Raw genomic sequence first — 22,269 nt, 5'->3', positions numbered from 1 at the left:
ATGAAGGTGGACTCCTCAATTCCAAATCTTTAGAATTAATTTTGTGCAGTTTTAACAGTAAAAGGAACATCCAAAATGTAATTTTTAGTCTGAAAAGTTTACGTACCTTGTGTAAACAAGTATCCACTACCCAATTGCACACTTTTTCTAGATCATCCGATACTTCAAGCCTAGATTTAACAAATTCACAGAGCTCCTCGTTGCTCATTACATCCCAGATTCCATCACAAGCCAAGACAATAAATTCATCTTCTTCAGCTCTTACAATTTCGTAAACCTCTGGTTCTGGAGAAACAAGTTGTTCTGTAGGACCTTTGCCATCAACACATTTGTAGTCATAGTCCCCCAGAGCACGAGACACTGCTAATGAGCCATTAACACGTTGAATCATGACACTTCCTCCTGCATTCTGAATTCTCTCCTTCTCCCTTGGATTGCAAGGCTTGTGATCTTGTGTTGAAAAACAGACCTGTCCATTCCTATATAGAACAGCTCGTGAGTCTCCACAGTTGATAAAATAAATGTGCTCAGGTGAAATCATAACTCCCACTGCTGTTGAGCCACTCCTGTCCATGCCATTTCTGAGGTCTGAAAAATTGCGCATATATTCATCAATTTTCAAAAAGCCAGTTCTGATTCCGCTCTTAACATTTTCTACTGAAGGTTCAAGAGCACACCCAGGCTGTTCTGTTCCCCTGAAGTCTTCGTTGCTAGTGATATGTTCTAATAAGTGGTTTGAGCAGTAATTTGCCACACGAGATCCTGCGTGACCATCATAAACAGCAAAGAAAGACCAGTCCTCCAAACCATGAGGAATTCCTACAACAGCTGTGTGAGCATCTTCCATTTCAACTCTCCAGCCTTGCATACTGCTGAGGCCATAACGCAGGCCATTTCCTGCCCCATGAGCATTATGTTTCTCAGTTTTTGGTTTATCCAAAAATGCTCCCATGTTTCCTAATTTACAAAGGTATCTGCAAAAGAAAATGTGATCCTGAGTAGAGTAAGTATCATAATATAACACAAAACAAGGAAAAGCAAAGTCCAACCATGTAAAGTCTATCTTCAAAACACCCATTTCAGATCACTTTGGAAATATAAGTTTCTTCTAGAATACACTCTATCAAGGCTTCTATTGAGTCCTTTCCCATTCCACTTTAAAGAAACAAATCAGTCTTTCAATCAGGCTTTTGTAGTTAGCATTAATTTTAGCTTTTCAAAATGAATGTAAAATGTTTGTTTTAACTGACTAGTGTCCTATGGACAAAATAAACAAGCCCAAACCTTGAAATATGTAGTAATTATCTTTTTGTTACTAAATAATAAAAAATGTACAAATCACAAATCTCATCTTACATCTGCATGTCATATCTGTAAATTACCCACAGTAGTTTTAATATGCATAGTTCATTTACTTATTCTCCTTTTTATGAAGTAACAGATACATATTCCCAAAATATAATCAGTGATAGTTGAACAGAACACAAACATGTGAACCCATGTATAAGTATAAAACAGTACTCATGGTAATTAATCTAAAATAGTATTTAGTAGCCCAACATCCAGATATAAAGTTCAGACAATTTCCTATTTATAGCACAACTTTAATTTAAGGGGGGGCAGCTGTATCTTGCATCAACTTAACTATAGGACTCTTCAAAGCGCTGGAAACAGTGTTTTGTAAATCATGATAGCATCACAAAGCTATATTTAAAAAATAAAAACAATTGTAACTTTTACAAGGCCTATGCTGCTGCTTCAAAAGCTGTCTCCAATTGTCTCGGGAAATCTGTGCATGTATTTGGCTGCTTTAATGCTCTGAAGACAACTCTCTCACATCAATACATTTAACAAAATACAGTACTTCTTTCAAACATTTTCTGATTCCTGAAAACAGTGCTGTATTTTTCTGAGTATGAGACGCACCCCCCCCCAAAGAGGCTGAAAATGTGGGTGCATCTTATACTCCAAATGTAGATGTTCAAAGCTTTGTTTCAGTCCTAATGAGGCACTAGCGAGTGAAGCGATCATTGGTGCGCCCTCCGACATCAGCTGTACTTTTGAAGCTGTTTTTTTAGTCCTAACGAGGTGCTAGCGAGTGAAGAATCTTCTTTGCTTTGCCTACTTTTCTCATTGCTTCTCTCTCCAACGGTCAGCTGTGCTTTAGAAACAGTTTTTTATCCCCAAAGTAATGTGTTGAAGCTGACCAGATTAAGGATGCTAGGCAGATGAATACCTGGCAGACAGATTTTTTTTCCTATTTTCCTCCCCAAAAACTAAGGTGTGTCTTACACTCCAAGGAAGATACGGTACATATTTTCCTCCAAAGTCAACATATTTAAAAAGAATCTATAGATAGACAACTCCAAAGGATATAGTGAACATCAATATTTTCAAATCAATAATATAAACTAGATGGCATGTACAATAGTTTATGAATCAATGGTGTTCAGAATCCATAGATCAGTCACAAAAAAACCCTCCTCGCAACATCAGCTTACTTACATACACTGAATTACATAATAGAAAAAAACATCTAAAATTTGGTTAATGTATATGGTAAACAATAGAATATAATTTAACTAACAGAGATTACAAATTGCTATTATATAGGTAGCAATTCATTTGGGGACCAAAGTTACAACAACACTGATACAGTGACTTGTGATTAATTCTCACTTAAAACGAATGGCATTCCCATAGTCACATGGTCAAAATTGGGGCAATTGGCAACTGGAATGTATTTACAAGATTTGCAATATCCTTAGGTTAGGTGATTGCTATTGCAACCTTCCCAGGCAGCTTCAGACAAGTAAAGTCAATGAGAGAAGCTGGATTCACTTAATAATCTGTGATTCCTTTAACTGATTTGATCTGAATTAACAACCATGGGAAAAAAGATTCAAAAGGGGCATTGGTCTTACTTGATACACTCCTTCTCAGTGTGCTGAGAGAGAATCCGAGGAATGGGTTAACTCTGCCTTTCTGCTCGGAGTCTATCAACCTCCTGTGGTCACACCTCTCCTGCCTGTGGGCCCAGTTTTGATGAAGGCGTAGCTATTGACTTGACATATTTCTGTACTGATTTGGCCACTCCTGGATTCTACACTGAACCGTCACTAGGGTGGGGCTGGATTTTCTCTCAGCATACCGAAAGGAGTGTATCAGATAAGACCAACACCCCTTTTCCAGTGTGCTGAGGAGAATACAAGGAATGGGACACACAAAAGCCAGCTTGTTCTAAGGGTGGGCAGCAGACTGGTCCAGTCTCCAAGTCTGTATGCACCTTCTGGAGAACTCGCCTGCAGAAGGCCGCGTCAGCTGAAGCAAAGGTGTCCAGTTTGCAGTGTCTTATAAATGGGGATGGAGATGACCATGTTGCTGCTTTACAGATTTCATTTATGGAAGCCGGTGTCGTGCATGCAGCCGTTGTGGCCACACTTCTAGTGGAGTGGGCTGTACTAATGGAAGAGCATGAAGCTCATATGCCATGGCAATGCAGGCCTCATTAGGGTTGATGCTGTAACCTTGTTACCCAGTGTAGCAGGTTAAAAGGACACAAACAGGGACTCCATCTTTCTAAGAGAGGTTGTTCTCTTAATATAGATGCGGAGGGCCCTCCTAATGTCCAAGGTATGCCATTTCTTCTCCAGGGTGTGGGTCGGGCCCGAGCAGCAATCTGGCAAGATTATTTCCTGTGGAACAAAGAATTAACCTTGGGAAGAAAGGAGGGATCCAATAGCAGAACCACCCTGTTTGGATGAAATACACAAAGGTCCTTTCTTAAAGAGAGAGTTGTCAGTTCAGATATTCATCTGCCTGAAGTGATGACCACAAGGAAGGCTACCTTGCTAGTGAGGAAATGCAGGCTGGCTGAACATAATGGCTCAAAGGACTCAGAGGAAAGAGCTTGCAAGACCGTGGGCAGGTCCCAAGTGGGATACCTGTGCAGCCCTGGAGGCTTTAGATTAGTTGTGCCTCTGATGAAGATGCACACAATATGATGTTGAGCTATAATATCCCTGCAAGATAACATTGAAGACAGAACTAGCACCTGCCTGCATATTGTATTGGATGGCTTGTCCAGCCCTTCCTGAAGGAATTCTAGGATCTGGGCCACTGATATGAAGATGAGATCAATGTGACCTTTAGAGCAGAGGTCCCCAACCTTTTTTGCACCAGGGACCGGCTTTAAGCTAGACCAGTTTTCCATGGCCCGGTGGGGGGTGGGCTTTGGTCATATGGGGGTGGGGTTCATTTCCTTCATTTCCTCTTTCTCTCATTCCCTCTTTCTATCCTTTCTACCTCTCACTCTTTCCTTCTCTCCCTCCCTTTCTGTCTCTTTCCTTTCTCTCATTCCCTCTTTCTCTCTATCCTTTCTATCTCTCACTCCTTCTTTCTCTCCCTCCCTCCCTTTCTCTCTCTTTCCTTTCTCTCATTCACTCTTTGTCTCCTGGGGCTGCCTGCGCCTGCCCTGCACCCTCCACAGCGGAAGGAAAGCATTTGGTATCGGCACCGCCAACCCCCCCTCCACGAGCAGCAAAAGCCTAAGCGGTGGGGTGCGCCCTTTGCATTTCGGCATTGGCGCTCTCCCCTCCACGAGCAGCAAAAGCCTCAGCGATGGAGCCAAAAGGCAAACGACGCGATCCGTCGCTGAGGCTTTTGCTGCTCCTGGAGGGGAGAGCGCCAATGCCGAAATGCAAAGGGCGCACCCCGCCGCTTAGGCTTTTGCTGCTCCTGGAGGGGGGGAGGATTTAATCCTCCCCGCCCCCCCCGGCAGCCAAACCTCGCTGAGGCTTTCGGCATCGGCGCCCCCCCCCCTCCAGAAGCAACAAAAGCCTACGCAGCGGGGCACGCCGTTTGCCTTTTGGCATCGGCGCCCCCCTCCACGGGCAGCAAGAGGCTAGGCCGCTTGCCTTTTGGAAGCCCGTGGTCGCCCCCCCCCACGGACGCTTAGAGGCCTAGCGCCGGCTGCGCCACTAGGCCTGTTAACTTTCCACGGCCACCAGTCGTGGCCCCCAACCCCAGTGCCCCACCCCCCGGACGGTTAGAGGAGAGGCCCGGCAGCGAGCTGCACTGCCAGGCCAAGCCCCCCCCCCCCCCGGACGATTTTCTTACCTTATTCGCCGGCTGCTAAACAACGTTTGGCTGCCGGGGGGCGGGGAGGAGAAAATCTGGGATTTAAGGGGCAGGGAAGAAAGCGGGCCTGCAATTGGCCCCTTTGTTTCCTGCCTTTCCTTAAAGAACTGTTGCTGCCCTATGTTTGTAGAGCAGCAACACTTCTCATTTCAAATTCCAGCGCCATATGGCGCAGGGCCGCGGAGCTAGCTGTCAGCGGCGCCACGGACCGGCTGAAAAACCCCAACGGCCTGGTCCTGGTCCATGGACCGGCGGTTGGGGACCTCTGCTTTAGAGCATCAGTTGCAGAAGGCTTTCCATGTTGAGTCATAAATTTTGTTAGTAGAAAGCCTGCTAAAGGCCTGGATTGTTGGCATTACTTTGCTGGAAAAATTTTACAGTCTCAGAACTCTCCGCTCAAATGCAAAACAGTCAGTTGGAGCCATTGCGGTTCTGGATGGATTAGGGCTCCCCAAGGGAGATTCTGTCAGGAGAAATCCTCCAGGGTCTTGACATCAACAGACTGAACAGATTGGCAAACCATGGACTTTTGAGCCAGTGGGGAGCCAGGAGCAGGATCTGTGCTTTCTCTGCCATGACCTCTAGAATGAAGGGAAGTGGAGGAAAGGCATATAGTACGCCTCGAGGCCATGGACTGTGTTGACCCCTTCCGCTCCGGATGTTGGAAACCTGGTATAAAACCTGGGTAGCTGCTGTTTAATGGCATTGCAAACAGGTCCATGATCGGGGAAGCAAATTGTTCCAACAGTTCTCTGAATAGGCTGGGATGCAGGTGCCATTCTGACTGGTCGACTGTGGCTCTGCTGAGCCAGTCCACCTGAACATTCATTGTCCCTGAGATATGTTCCCCTCTGAAGGAAAGAAGATGTCCTTCCTTGTTCAGCCTCTCGCATGAGGGGCCTGGAAAGGGTGTCCCATTGGCGGCTGATATGGGTCATGGTGGCCACATTGTTCAACAGGATGAGTACATGGTGGCCAGAGATCGTGTTCTGAAACTCTGTGAGGGTCAAGTGGGCTGCTTTGAGCTTCAGCCAGTTGATATCGTTCTTCAGGTCTTCCTGAGTCAATTACCCTTCTGCCATCTAGGACTGAAAGGGGACATCTCATCCGAAGAGACTGGTGTCTGTGGTGATAATCAGGCAGTTGGGCTGCTTGAAGGCACATTCCTTGGTTATGGCCCGGGATATCCACCACCAAAAGGATTGTAGTAGTAGTAGCAGTAGTAGTAGTAGTGAAACCTGGAACTTGGTAGTTAAGTTGCTCCTGCTGGACCTTTGGTAAGGCAGGAGAAACCACTGTAAGATTCTAGCATGCCAAGGAGACAATGGAAATGCAGGACACTCCTTGCGAGAGGAGGGCCAGGGGCACTGTTTGATCTGTGTGGATCTGATTCACCAAGGCCCTTATGCTGACCTGATGGTCCTGAGATAGGGAGACCTCGCACAATGTGGTATCTATAACCACCCCCAGGTGTAGTAATCAGTTGGTAGGAGCCAGATGACTCTTCTTAAATTGATGGAGAATCTGTGATCCTGGAGGAGCTGGATTGTCAATGGAAATCCTCTATCACCTGAAAGTGGGGGAGGACTGTATCAATATGTTGTGTCACCAGTATTTTGGTGAATGTCCTGGGCGCTGAAGACAGGCCAAATGGTAGGATCTTGTATTGATAGTGTTGGCCAATGTAGCAGAATTGTATGAACCGCTGATGGGAAAGCAGGATAGGCATGTGGAAGTATGCCTCTGTCAGATCTACGGATATTAGGAAATCGCCTTCTTGGATGTTCTCCAGCATGGACTGGAGGGACTGCAATTTATTTATTTGTATTTATTTATTTGTATGTATGTATGTATGTATGTATGTATGTATGTATGTATGTATGTATGTATGTATTTATTTGTATTTATTTATCTATTTTATTTTATTTTTATAAGCCGACTCCCCTCTCGCACACAGGGCGGCTTACAACATCCTAATCTTCCAGAATTGCTACACACACACACACACACCAAATAGAATGAAGTAGAATCTCTGCTCCAGCTGGTCCTCTGGGACCGGTTGGATAGCTCAAATGTTCAACAGGTATTGGAGTGTGGCCACCATGAGGCCTCTTTTTGTGTTATTTTTTGAAATGGAGCAATTGATGAAGAATCTTGGGGGGGTGGAAAGAAATTCAAGTTGAGATGCTGTCTTAATGTGTTCAGGACCCAAGTACCTGTCGTGGTTGCCTCCCATTGATCAGCAAATAGGCTTAGGCAGCCACCAATGGGAGAGTTGGACTTGGAGTATTCTGTAATGGCAAAGGAATGACTTCCTGAGCCACAAAATGGCCATTTGGCCTGGAACTGCTGTCTGGAAGGGGGCAGAGACTAGCTTCCATTTGTACTTCATATCCGCCTGCCAGTGGTGAAGCCACAGCAGGCGTCGGGCTATAACCGATGAGACAATGGCCTTGAAAGTGAAATTAGCAGCATTTAGGGTGTCATCAACCGAGAATTCCATCGCCACCACCAATTTATTTATGTCCTGGTGGAGGTGGCTATCATCAGGTGAGACTTTTGCTTGCACTGGCGGAGCCAGAGCAAGGAGGTTCTGTTAAAAAAGGAGGCAGCCACTGTTGCCTTTACTGCACAGATAGCCACCTGGTGCGCCTTGTGGAGTGTCAGCTCTTCCTTCCTATCTTGTCTTCTAGGCATCCTCTGTGTCATTGGATATGATGCTAGAGGATGCCAAGGCCGCCACAGGGCCATCTATTTTGACATTTGTAACACCTCTGCGAGGTCCAGGACTACATTATAAAATTTTTGTCATTCTCACTCGGAGGTAGGTATGCCCCTGGTTGGGCCCATTATCACTGGACTATGTCCAGAAATAATTTAGGTGAAGGGATCATTTCATTATGTATGGTTTGCTCTGCTTGTCAGTTTTCTATAGGAGATCTTTCAAACGTCTATCTAAGCCAAGACTGAGTCAAAACTGGGCACTTAGGCAAGAGAGGCATGACTACAGAGGATTGACAGACTCAGTCTCAGAACAGAAAGGCAGAGTTAACCCATTCCTTGGATTCTTCTCAGCACACTGGCGAATTGGATGTGATTCAATTAGCTACCTTGCTTACCAACAGAAATTCTGATCCCAATTGTAATTGTAAATTAAGTATTATTTGTATTTAAATATGAAATGGACTTCAATTAAAAATCATGCTGAAACTGAAAACTCATTAATACTGCAGAGAGTGAGAAAGCAGAACATCTTTGGCACATGCCTGTTACAAACAGAGTCTATTAATACGTTACATTCCAATAGCTAGAGATCAGTTATATGCTCCATTATATCTAATTATCTATCAAGAAATATTTACCTGTTAAATGTACTTCTGCCAATTTGTTTTCAGTTTTAAAAACTTATGGTTTACATTCCTTCAGCCAACAGGCATAGAACAGATTAAACTTGAAAGCCTTCAAATCATGCAGAGTGCAATACTTCCTGTAACTTGGTATTTCCTAGGAGAAGAGATAATATTAATTAGAACATCGCATCACAGAATCAATTTGCAGTTTAGAAATGCATTAAATATTTCATTTTGCTATCTTTATTATAGTTTCAGATGCACACAATGTTAAGATTTTTTTGTAAGTCTTTATTTACATTACATCAAAACTCTCAAATAAATTTGAACAGGTACCCTGTCACTTAAAAAGCAGACTATTCATGGTACGCTCTTCTAGGATAGATTAAAATACTATGAAATCAATTCAATGAACTAGAGGACTATCCAAGTCAAAATATATTATAGCTTAGTAGCTTTTATAAGATTTGCAAATAATAAATAACCCAAATATATGCTCCATTGTGGCAAATTACTGAACTCAAAGGGAAAAATTTATATAATTAATATTGCATTAATCAAAATAAATATTATATCTGAAAGAAAAAAAGATGCTCTATCTTTCTCCAACCATTTCAAAGCTGTTGTAGGAAGGCCTGGAAGAGATTGGAATTACTTTCTCTCCCTTTCAATGAGGTATTTCATAACAGAAATATTACCTTATACAGCCAGTGTAAAATAAAACAGGTGAATAACCCCATTAGGCTACAGGATTGAGCTGCAAAAATCCAGATGATAAATAAGAATTTTGATACTTGTTTGCTGGCAGGTATTATTCATCCTGTTTTTAAACAACAGATATACTCTAACCTCTATAGACTGCTGATAAATTTTGGCTATATGAAGATATGCTACTAAAGTGACAGAGAATAATAATTAAAAAAAAGACCAGCAAGCTTTGTAAAAATATTTTCTCTTGTATTTCTGCTTTCTGAGACACAGATTGTCTCTTTTTTTGCTTACTGACACTGCTATCCACTGCAGCTGCTTTTTATCCAGACTTAATGGTATGAATTTGCCAGTTAATTTCTATAAGAGCATGACTAAGACTTTGTCCACCCCTTAACACTGCTATTAAGAAAAAACAGATTTTCTCTTTCCTTGAATTTCATTTTCCACATTAATATCCCTTCCCTCTTATTCCAATCTTTTGGTCTTTGAATATATAACAGGATTTATCAGCACACTGAAAAAACTTGGCATGGCAGAAATTAATTGCGTATGATGCTGAATGGAACAAAATAATAGATCTATGGGTTTTACTGAGAAAAGGGGATGCACACTTTAATATGTATATAAAAGATAAAAGGTTAATATATTCATCAAAGAAAGATTATTAATTATTTTATATCTCCATTTACGTTTCTTTATCTACCATCCATCCATCCATCCATCCATCCATCCATCCATCCATCCATCCAAAGTGTATTGTCTATATGTAATCAAACTCTAATTTGGTTTCATTTATTTAAGGATTTAATTTGAATTCCTCTCAGTTTTTATAAGCGATCTAAGCTACTACATGAAGGCAAAGTACAATTCTTGACACTGAAAAATATAGTGCCTTCTAATGTTAAAAAAAAACCAGTTTCAGAATATTTTCATAAATTACATGGTCTGCAAATATACATTCAATCTGAATTCGTTCAAGTTCCTGTATTTTCTGCAAAATGCATTATATATCAAACAATGCTTTTTTATAGAGCACAATGCATATATTTCTTTTTGCTTTTCCCCCATTCTATAAAATTTAAAAGAAATAAAAAATTATAAAAATAGTAAACACATATTCAGCATAAGAAGCCTAATTTTGACACAACATAAAGCAAAATGGAAATTCCAGTTCATCTAAAAAAATTCTAAGAATCAATCTGTTGGCAGGGATCATTTTAGCTATTACATCTAACTCCCTACTGACTGCAGGAATCCAAATTAAAGCATCCTTGATAAAGAGTTGTCTAGTCTGGAGTCCAACATCTCTCTAGGTAATTGTGTCCACTGTCAAACTTTTCAGTTAGGAAGTCTTTTTCATCATGATCTGCCAGTCTGTAACTTAAATCTATTTTATGTCCTGCCACCTGGAATAGCAAAAAATAGACCCTAATTTTTTTACTGCAACAACCTTTCAGCTATTTGAAGTGTGTTATCATATCTTCTATCATTTCCTCAAGTCTAAACTTTTCCAAGTTCTTCAAATCTCAGATGACTTCTGCAACAATGCCAAGCTGTCCTACTATCTATACTTTGGAGTAGTCTGTGTTTATGAAATTTCATTGTTATTTCCAAACCATTCCTTCAATCTCTCCAAATCATTTTAAATGTTGTCTTTATAAAGTATTACTTTAGAAGCATTTCTCACTCAAATGAGTAAATCTTTAAATAAGCATTCCATTATTATACTTAATAACTGATTAAATTAAAATTTAATTATTTAATTATAATTTTATTTTATTATAATTTTTATTATATTATATTTGATTATTAAAAATTATAAAAAGTAGTGAGCTAGTAATATATTCACTAAATAGTCTTGCTATCTAATTCATTAAATGAGAATTCAGTACTTGTTAAAATGCTTTAAAGCTACTTGAACAGCATTTCTCTAATCTGCAGGTTAGTTTTGGATTTATGGGCCGATCAATTAACAACTGTGTGAATTTATGGTGTCGTAAAACATCACACTGCACCTTCTTTTTGTCCTCTTTAGGGAAATGTTTTGAGATGATTGGACTGCAAAATTTTAGGATCTTGGAAGAAGTGGATCATATTATAGATTCTATGGAAATTCTGTTATCCAGGTCATGGTTGTTCCAAAGATGCTTTTCAAAAGACTTGAAGATGTTTTACTTCTCATTCAAAAAGTTTCTTCAGTTCAGTTCAAGGAAAGCCCAATTGCCTTTTGAAAGCACCTTTGGGACAGTCAGAGTATAGTTTTTATTATACAGTGGTACCTCTACTTACGAATTTAATTTGTTCCGTGACCAGGTTAAGTAGAAAAGTTTGTAAGAAGAAATAATTTTTCCCATAGGAATCAATGTAAAAGCAAATAATGTGTGCAATTGGGGAAACCACAGGGAGCGTGGAGGCCCTGTTTCCTCCCAGGAGATTCCTAGAGAGGTCCCACAGAGGCTTCTTCCTGCCTTTTCCAGCCCTGTTTCCTCCCCGGGGATTCCTAGAGAGGCTCCATGGAGGCTTCTCTCTCCTTTTCCGGTTATAGTTTTGGAGGCTCAGGTTTGTAAGTGGAAAATGGTTCTTGAGAAGAGGCAAAAAAATCTTGAACACCCAGTTCTTATCTAGAAAAGTTTGTAAGTAGAGGCGTTTGTAGGTAGAGGTATCACTGTACTTGTTATTGAGCTCAGACAGAGCAGAGATAGAAATGGTTGAGAGATACATCACAAGATGCCGTAAGACTCGTTCTTGCTGGCTCTCCGTTTAATAACTACATGAGACTATTGAGCAAAGTCTTTATAAAGTATGCAGCAATATGTAGATTTCATTCCAGATTTTAAAAAAATTAAAGATCAGAGATTCCTTGAATACAACTACTACGTAGTGCTATAGAATATCAATTATAATGCTGCACTAGTACAGTTGGGTAGTATTGAAAAGATTCTAATATTTAGATCTGGCTCATTACAATTTGAGCAAGAACTGAAATAACACACAACGAAAATTGTAATTTATGCTAATGTGCAAAGACGCACAATGGTTTAAACAGAAAAGTGTGTCATTCTCTATTCCATTATCCAAATCTGAAGGCTAAGTGTGATCATCTTCCTACCTGATCATATCAAAGTTCTAATTTATTCACTGTTTAAAATGACTGAATGAAGAGTTTCTCAATTAATTCTCCTCTTTAAGAAGGGAAGGGGAAAACTAAGGATTGGTATTCTGGTCTGCAATTCAGTCACCAGAAAAGCTTAAGTTTTTCCTAAGCGCTCTGCTTAGTGATGCTTCCAGATTAAACAACTCTCTTTTTATACTAAGAGCTACTAGAATCCACATCCTAGGTAACCCTGGTAACAGAAGCTAGCCAGCATAATGCCTTATGGCACTGGCCAACTTAAATGTGCATGGTATCTCCTTCTTCCTCAAGCATCTATTCTACAAAAGAGGTTGGGAGTAAAAGAACAGAAGACAACTTTTCTGGCAAAATCTTTCTTTTGCATTCTACTTCGGTGTGGTTTTGTTAATTACAGTATTGCAGTTGCCTATCAATACAGTAAATGAGACAAATACTGTGTATTGCTCTTCATACGAAGTATTAAAAATCTCATGATGAAGTGCCTTCATTTCTGACTATGATTGATATAATATATATGAAATTATATATACACACATCCCTGAAAAGACGACACTGTCTTATATTTTTTTGAACCCTGAAATAAGCACTTGGCCTTATTGCCATGTACTCAAAAGCATGATTGGGCAGGGGTGTCTTATTTTGGGGGGAAAGGTGTGTGTGTGTGTGTGTGTGTGTGGATTCTGGGGGATGGCAGAGGACAGGAAGACCTGGAGGAATGTTCATTGTGATCCCATGGACAACATTCCTTCAGGTCTTCCTGTTCTCTACCCTCCCCTGGAGTCTATTGAAGCTCATGCCAATTGCTTCAGTGACTCTATCTCCTTCTTTTGCCCTCAATCTTTCCCAGCATTAGACTTTTCTCCAGGAGTCCTTCCTTCTCATTAGATGACCAAAGTATTTCAATTTCATATTCAAGATCTGGCCTTCTAAAGAGCAATCAGGGTTGATCTCTAGGACTGACCAGTTTGATCGCCTCCTTCGCAGGAGTCTTCTTCAGCACCATAGTTCAAAGGCCTCAATTCTTTGGCGCTCAGCCTTTCTTATGGGCCCAACTTTCATATCCATACATTGCAACTGGGAAAACCATAGCCTTGACTATAGCATTTTTGTTGGCAGGGCGATGTCTCACTTTTTAGCATGCTGTCTAGATTTGCCATAGCTTTCCTCCTCAGAAGCAAGCGTCCTTTAATTTCTTGGCTGTAGTTCCCATCTGTGGTGATTTTGGAGCCCAGGAAAGTAAAATAATATATATATGGGGCATTGGTCTTACCTGATACACTTCTTCTTGGTGTGCTGAGAGAGAATCCAGAGACTGGGTCATTTTAAACTTTGCAGCCATGCTTCTCTTGACTGTCCCCGTTTTGATGAAGACATAGCAGTTGACATGATGCATTACTGATCCTGTTATCTACTCCTGGACTTTGGACCAAATGGTCGCCAGGATGGGGTTGGATTCTCTCTCAGCACAATGAGAAGGAGCGTATCAGGTAATACCAACACTCCTTCTCAAGTGCACTGAACAGAAAATCCAAAGAATGGGACATACCAAAGCCAGCTTGTCCTAAGGGTTGGCTGTGGTCTGGTTCCAAGTCTCCAGGTTGGAGTGTACTTTTTAGAGAACCCATCTGCTGAAGGCCACTTCAGCCGAAGTGAAAGTGTTCAGCTTGCAGTCTGATGAACAGGGATGGTGAGGACCAAGTCGCTGCCCTACAGACTTCTTTGAGAGAGGCCCATGTTGCCATAGTAGCCACATTCCTGGTAAAGTGAGCCACCACTTGCTGGGGCAATGGAAGAGCATGAAGCTCATATGCTTTGGCGATGCATGCTCTTATCCACTGACTCACTGTCGATGCTGTGACATTGTTACCCAACACAGAAGGCTGGAATGACATGAATAGAGACTCTGTTTTCCTGAAAAGAGCTGTTCTTCTGATGTAGATGCGGAAAGCCCTCCTGACGTCCAAGATATGCCACTTCTTTTCCAGCGCACAGTCAAGCCCAGGCAGAAGCCTGGCAAAATGATTTCCTATGCCCTGTGAAAGGAGGGATCCAGCCACAGAACCACCGTTTGAGTAGAATACAGAGGTCCCCCACTTATGCAGAGGATCTCCAGCTCTGAAATTTGTCTAGCCGAGGTAATAGCCACAAGGAAGGCTATCTTGCAGGTGAGAAAATGCAGTCTGGCTGTCCAAAACACCTCAAAGGGAGCCAAGGAGATTGCCTGAAGGACCTTAGGCAAGTTCCAGGTATGATATCTGCTTACCACTGGAGGCTTTAAGTTGGTTACCACCTTAATCAAGCTGGGTACAATAGGTTGTTGTATGAGGGCCTCCAGATCCCCATATGACAACACCAATGACAGAACTGCCACCTGTCTGTGCATGGTGTTGGGGGATAGGCCCCTGTCCAGCCTGTCCTGAAGGAATTCCAGGATCTGGGCAGTGGATACAGAGGTAGGATTAATGTTGTCCTTGGAGCATCAACTAGAGAAGATCTTCTGTCATCACAGATTGTGTTGGTTGATGGCCTCCTACAGGTCTGGACTGTCTGGATCACTCTGGTAGAGAACTTTCCCTGTCTTAGAACCCTCCACTCAAATGCCATACGGTCAACTGGAGCCATTGTGGAGCCAGGAGCAATACTTTTGTCTTCACCACCAACACCCTCTTGATTACCCCTGGGATCAGGGGAAGAGGGGGAAAGGTGTATAAGAGACCTTGAGTCCATGGAGTGCGGAGTGCATTGGTCTCCTCCACTTCCAGTGTTGTAAACCTGGAGTAAAATCTCAGCAAATAACTGTTTAATGGAGTAGCGAACAGCTCCAGGACCAGAATTCCGAACCATTTTGACAACTAACTGAATAGGTCTGGATGTAGGCGCCACTCCGAATGGTTGACCGTGGTCCCACTGAGCCAATCTGCCTGTACATTTGTTGCTGGGATTATAAGACTCCGTATCTGGCTTATATCAGGGCCAGCCCTAACTTCCCTTTCTCCCAGGGGACTTAGGCGCTTCCTTTTCTCTGCTGCTTTTGCCCCTTTTTCCACCTGCTTCTCCAAGGCCCTTTGAAGCCTCCACTCTGCCTTCTCCTAGGCCTTAGAAGGTTTCTTGTTGGGGATAGCCTTGGATTTTGTCGTGGCTGCTGCTCCCCTGGCCCCACTCTTAGATTTAGAGGATCCATGCTTGGAGCCGTGACTGCTATCCCTGCTCGCCTGAGCTCTTTCAACCATCTCTCTGTGTGCATATGAACAAACTGCAGACACTATGTAATACCTGGTCTCTCTTTCCTGAAATACCAGTGACAGAGGGATTGAGCCTAATGCTCTTCACACTGTAATCTTCCTCTCTTCCAAATTACTAGCAAACCAAAAGCTGATATTTTGGCAGAGCTATAGACTGAGTTGAACTGGGGAGTGTCAGCAGAGAGCAAGACCTCAGTTTAGACCCAGTCTATAGAGCTATAGGACAAGAGTGATACCCATGCCTGGAGTCTCAAGGCACTATACAAGAAAATGTACATGCAGACTGGCTCAGCAGTCAACCATTCAGTGGTGCCTGCATCCACACCTGTTTATGGAGTTGTGGCCATGCAAATGAGAATGCACTTAATTTGTTTTGAGGGGGTGTGCGTCGCACAGACACACACACACACACACAGAGAGAGAGAATTTAGAAACCTAATAAAGTTATAGAAAGCATACCTCTAAGAAGACAATCTTAAAAATTATGATTCTGCCTACTTGGCTGAGATTTTAAAACAAAGTTAATAGAAGTACTCCAGCTCTTTTAATTTGCTCTCCCGTGCCCAGCACTAATTGTTCTATTAATGTTAATGGCTGTTACCATTCATTTCATAGTCTTTTAAGTCCTAAAGTCCTTGGCACTTAATATAGTTTGGGTATAACCTTGAACCAAAAAGATTCAAGAGTACCCTGCAGAAAAAGCTATTCAGACAATCCTTCATTTAATGGGGTCAGACTGGACATTCTTATGACAGCAGATCCAGAGGTCTAATATAAGCATGCTACTTTTAATATTAATAATATTTTCTTCAGATATTTCAATTCATTCTTCGGGGGAAGGGGGAATCTCTAAAAAACCAATTAGGAAAGTTAATTCTGACCACCTGGAGAAGATTCAAGAGCTTAAATTAAATCTATGCATGCTTTTTTGTACATTTCAACCAATATATTACATATGTATTTTAGTCCAAAACAGAAAAATAACATACGAAGGAAATATTTTTACCACTTTTTCCCATTACTAGGCTGAGAAATATTGTACAGATAGTCTTTAATGTACAATCACAATTGAGCCAAAAATTTATGTTGCTAAGTGAAACATTTGTTAAATGAATTTTTCCCAATTTTATGACATCTCTTGCCATAGTTGGTAAGTGAAACATTGCAGTTGTTAATTTAGTAACACAATTGTTAAGTGAATCTGACTTACCCATTCACTTTGCTTGTCAGAGGGTTGCAAAAGGGAACACATGATCCCAGGGCACTGCAACTGTCATAAATATGAGACAGTTGCCAAGCATCTGAATTTTGATCCTGTGATCATGGGGATGCCACAACAGTCACAAATGTGAAAAATGGTCACAAGTCACTTTTTTCAGTGCCTTTGTCATTTCCAACGGAAACTAAACAAACCTATATAGCTATTTCAACAAGGATGCATCTACCCAACCTTTGCCATCTCAAAAAAGACAAAACCTCATTTCTAAGGGAGTATACCATTTATCATTTATTACATTTTACCTCTATGTCCTTAGCAAACCCAGGAAAGCTCTTCAGGTTAGAGTGATAAATCAAAACAAATATCTGCAAAAAAGGTAAATCACTACCATATTAATTCAAAGAAAATGATACAGTAATATCTATACCATCATAAGTTTTGGGCTTGGCTTGAAGGACATTTTTCCAAGAAAGAAAGATCAGTACTATTTACAAGTAAAGAAGCTGCAAAAATTATACAATTAGTGCATAATACATCACAGAGGAATTAACATAAAAATAGAATACATTCTTATTTTTAACAAAATCAAAAAAGATTTTAAAGAATTTATTCATCCATCTATTGAATTTCTAAACCACCCATTTCCCTCAGAGATGTTATCAGTTTACTAGCTCTTGAGCTTGATAATTCCAAACAGTTATGCTAGTAGGACGTGAAGGGAGCATCAGATCTACAGAAAGTAATATTTTAAAAATGTGATAATGACACTAACAGGTATTCACAATGTGACACTATAGTGCCAAGATAAACAACCAGGAATTTTTAATTAAGGCCGCACATTATAGTGGAATTTTAAGAAGCAAGGAGTATCACAGTAATTTACTCGTAAATGTAATACAAGGACTTAAAATAATGAATTTTCATAAAGCTTGCTCATCCATTAGAAATATAGACCAAAGACAAGAATGTTAAGAATTTGGAGTAAAATAAAAGTTCTTCCCGCTTTTAGATCTGTGGCTCGGAAAATATATAGCTGCTTGGGAGGGTTTGCCTAATTATTTTAAACTTCTATAATATTTAAACAAGGCTTCTCTTCCCAATTCATTTAACTTTTTCCCTCATGTCATCTACATCCATTTTTATTCCTGTTTTCCTTTTTTCCCCTCCTCCTCAGTGCACTTCTCTTCTCCCCATGTTTCTTGCTGTTTTTCCTCCAGACTGTGTACCTTAACTAGTACTAGAGGTCACAAGCACATTACATGTGTGATGCAGGTCTTATCAGGACCACTAGTAAACTTCCAAGTGCATTTTAAAGTGTTAGCATTAATCTTTAAAACAGCGGTTACCAACTGGTGGTCTACGAGAAAATTTTGGTGGTCCGCAGAAAAAATTATTTGCATTTTTTTATATTGCACTAAATCAGGGATCCTCAAACTACAGCTCCTGGGCTGGATAATTGCATTGAATGTTTGTGTTGCTGCAGAATGTCTTCCCTTTCTGGGTCTTTTTGTGCTGGTTGGAGGGGTACAGAAATTCTGACTCGAGGTCTCCTGGTGCAGGGCTTTGGGCCAAGGTTGGAGGGAAGTGCCACTGGTGGAAAACAGCCAAGTGGCCTTGTTCCAGTGGGACTGCATCATGAACTGGAACTGGCTGATCATCTCAGCCCCCTGAGCCTCTCTGGGTGCTGGCACCTGGCCTTGCATTCCTGCAGGTTTTTCCTCTGCTTGGGAAGCCTATGCTCAGTCCTCAGTGAGGTGCTTCTGCTGAGCCTCTTTCTCTGTGAGATCCAATTTGAACTGAGCCAGGTGTTTTGCCAACTCTTTCTCACTGGTGACTATTTAGCTCCAGCAACTACTTCCTGCTGGGGGCCTATGGAGCCTAGACGGGCAGGCGAGGATTGGCGAGTAGAGGCTGGCAAGGCACCCCTCCAGATGACTGACATTGAGTTGCCCATGCCCGCCCAGTCACATGACCACCTTGCCTTGCCCACCCAGCCATTCATTAGGCAGATCATATTAATGGTCCATGGGATTTAAAATTATGAATTTAGTGGTCCCTAGGATCCAAAAGGTTGGTGACCCCTGCTTTAAAGTCCTATCTGTCTTAGTGTCAAAGTGTCACTGCCTTTTCCAACTACCAGCAGAACAGACCCAGGAGGAAAATGTAATTCCTCACTATCAAGAGACATTTTCCTTTTTTGAGGCAGGTTAAGAGAAATGTTCTTTTTAACTAGTTAGGATATAAATACTATCAAAGGTTATTTTATATACTGCACCAGTTAATTATGACTGTTGATTTTAACTATTTGTATTACTGTTGAATTACTGTATATATCCTACATATTTAACTGTTATTTAACTTCAAAGTCATATGACTTTAGTGGCATAAAAGTCTATATAAACACATTTATTTTTTGAAGGTATCTATTTGCATACATTATGAATACATATTACTAAGTGATCACCTGTACAGATGCACAGTAGGGCATCTTCATTGGTTTCAGTTGAAGTTGGCAATTTTGAATTTAACAACTTTAGCATTACAGTTAGTCCCAATTGATCACTTAATGACCATTTCAAGTTATAATGGATGTCCCCAGAACTATTTCCAATCTGTTTTCAGAGTTATGATGGCCACACATACACTCCTGCAAATCATGCATCACATTCTAGGTGCTTGGCAATAGCTCACCTTTATTGCTGTTTCCAGTGTCTGTCATGACAATAACTTCATATGAAAAAAAACACATCATCCATTGAGTAAAATGGATTTGCTTAAGGTAGCATTCAACTAATAACTGCAGTATTTGCTTAACAACCATTGTTAAAAACGATTGTAACTTCAAATCTAGTCACATGATGCTCGATTTACGACTGCAAGAACTTATGACTATAATTCTGAATTCCATGTATAGATAATCCTCGATTCACAATCATGACTGGAAGCAGAATTTCTGTCTTAAGTCATTGCGGACATTGGTTAAGACTTTCACTTTTTCCATAATTCTGAAGTCATTAAATGAATGGTGGAAATCAAGAACTACCTGTACACATGATTTTGTCTGGGCTTTCTATTTATTCGTTGTGGGGGAAGTTTTCTTTTCTCTATGAGGTAAAATCAACAAATTTATGTTATGATTTTATTTAACCAAGCATTTTTAGATCACATTATAATGTGCAGCCCTCACAAGACAAGTTGAGATCATTAAAACATGAAATGGTGAATTGATGTCACATACAGACCCCCAGGACAGTCCAAGGATTATGAGACCATTCTGGTTGAGGAGAGAATCCAGATGGCAATGAAAGGAGAAGTCATAATCATGAGCGACTTCAACATGCCTGATGTTAAGTGGAATCTTTCAAATGCACTTAAAAATAGAAGCAGGAATATGTTGTAGACATTAAAGGTACCTATCTAAAACAATTAGTAAAATGCCCATAAATTCTAGAATTAGTTTTGACAAATAGGGATAGGGTGGAGAGAAGTTTAGGTTCTAGTGATCACCAATGTTTTTGGATTAACATTAAAACTAAAGGCAATACACCATATACTAAAACCAATGTTTTATAGACTTCAAATAGACAAATCTTACTATGGTAGATTATCTATAACATAAATTTGAAGATGGCATAGAGTGATAGGAACCAGCAGCGCTCAGTGGACACTGATAAAATCTGCCATCTTAGATGCAAATAGTCTCCACCTGAGGGTCATTATTAAAAAAAACACCACTCTTATTTACAGATTTACATAGGATAGTAAAGGAGAAAAAAGTAGATATAAAATTAGCTGAAATGTAGCTGATTGAGAGGTATATAACAGGAACACAAGAAACTACAAACAAGTTATTAGTGCTATTTAAGTGCAGAATGAAGAAGAAATGGTAAATCTATTAAAAAGGGGGAGGGGAGTCTTTTTTTAGGTATAAAAAGTGGAGGTAGCAGATGGGTCCAGATGGTATTCAGTATTCTGAGAGAACTTCTAGGTGTGCTTACTAGACCATTAACTGATTAGTTTAATCAGTCTCTCCTAACAGGTGAAGTTCCCTAGGACTGGCAAACAACTAATTTTGTACTCCTTTACAGAAAAGAGGGCTAGGAAAGAAGCTATTTATTTATTTGTTTGTTTGTTTGTTTGTTAGATTTGTATGCCGCCCCTCTCCGTAGACTCGGGGCGACTAGAAACAATAGACCAATGAACTTAACATCTGCAATAGTAAAGTTAATGGAATCACTCGTTAAAAAAAATTACATTGCAACTTGATGGACAAAGCAACATGACTTTACTGAGGGCAGATCATGTCAAACTAATCTGATTGATTTTTTTTTTACTGGGATGAAGGTGGTGCTCTGGACATAGCCTATCTGGATTTTAGCAATGAGCTTATCAAAAAGTTGTGGAGACTAGCGCTTAACCACTGGATGATCCAGGGGATAGGAAGTTGGTGCAGACCTGTGTGTGATAATTAGCGGGGCACTGTCTGAACAAAGACCAGACGTAAGCGGTATACCATAAGGCTCAGTCCTAGATCCTATTCTGTTTATAATGTGTTTATAAATGATAGAATAGAAGGATTAAGGTTTGTCTTTCTGCCAATTATACAAAAATGTGTGATGGAGCTATTTTTCTTAGGAGTATCTGTACAATGGAAAATAATTTGGCATTGCTGGAAAATTGATCAAAAATGTATAAACTGCAGTTCAATGTTTTTAAATGCAAGATTATGCATTCGGGGAAAATAATCCTCTGGCAGAGTACAATATTGGAGATCCAGTGTTAAGACAGAACAAAAGAAAGGAATTTAGGTTTGCTCATAGCAGATGATTGCAAAATGAGAAAACAGTGCATCCAGGCTGCTGTGAAAGCAAACAAAAGTTTGGGATGCTTCACTAGAAGATCAACAGCAGGAAAAAGGAGACCCTAATCCTGCTATATAGGGCTTTAGTTAGTTGCCTATTTAGAAAACAGTCTCCAATTGTGACTTAACTTTAAAAGAGATATAAGATTGAGTGAATCTCAAAGCAGGTAATAACAATGGTGCAAGATCAGAAGAACAAAATGTATCAAAAATAATGTTAGATATTATTTTACAGAAATAGGTAGTCAATTGTCAGTAACTGAGTTGAACATGCTTGAGATGAACCCATGTCTATCATCTGACAAAAAATAAAAATACATAAAAAACCAACATGAAATAAAAGCGATAAAATAATTAAAATAATAAATTAAAAACAAAACAAAAATAAACATACCCTTAAAGGCAAACTCAATGGATCAGTGGGGTTATTTTTGCCCTCAGTTTTCTGTTTCTATATTAAATGTAAATATGTTAAACAATTACAAGAAATACATTATTTTCTTCTGTCTTGTATATTATTTTTAAGAAAATACAGTATTATTCAGGCTTAGCAACTTGGAACTTGAATATAAAGGTAGTCTTTATACCAGTTAAAGGTAGGTATAACGACCAGT

General features: G+C 40.3%; 1 protein-coding gene across 6 annotated transcripts in view; it reads right to left on the bottom strand.

Moving 5' to 3' along the window:
• Nucleotides 1-22,269, bottom strand: part of PPM1B (protein phosphatase, Mg2+/Mn2+ dependent 1B) — a 77,406-nt gene that overhangs the window by 45,251 nt on the left and 9,886 nt on the right. For all 6 annotated transcript variants that reach the window (XM_070734544.1, XM_070734542.1, XM_070734541.1 and 3 more), the window contains exons 2-3: nucleotides 8,502-8,643; nucleotides 107-974 (exon numbers count right to left, since the gene is read on the bottom strand). In XM_070734544.1, coding sequence (XP_070590645.1) covers nucleotides 107-952 — 846 coding nt within the window. In that variant the 5' untranslated portion in view covers nucleotides 953-974; nucleotides 8,502-8,643. The remainder of the gene's footprint in view (nucleotides 1-106; nucleotides 975-8,501; nucleotides 8,644-22,269) is intronic.

The sequence above is a fragment of the Erythrolamprus reginae genome, chromosome 1 (assembly GCF_031021105.1).
Source record: "Erythrolamprus reginae isolate rEryReg1 chromosome 1, rEryReg1.hap1, whole genome shotgun sequence".
Classification (NCBI taxonomy): domain Eukaryota; kingdom Metazoa; phylum Chordata; class Lepidosauria; order Squamata; family Dipsadidae; genus Erythrolamprus; species Erythrolamprus reginae.
The sequence above is the reverse complement of the archived record's forward strand: the minus strand, read 5'-3'. Positions and strand labels throughout refer to the sequence as shown.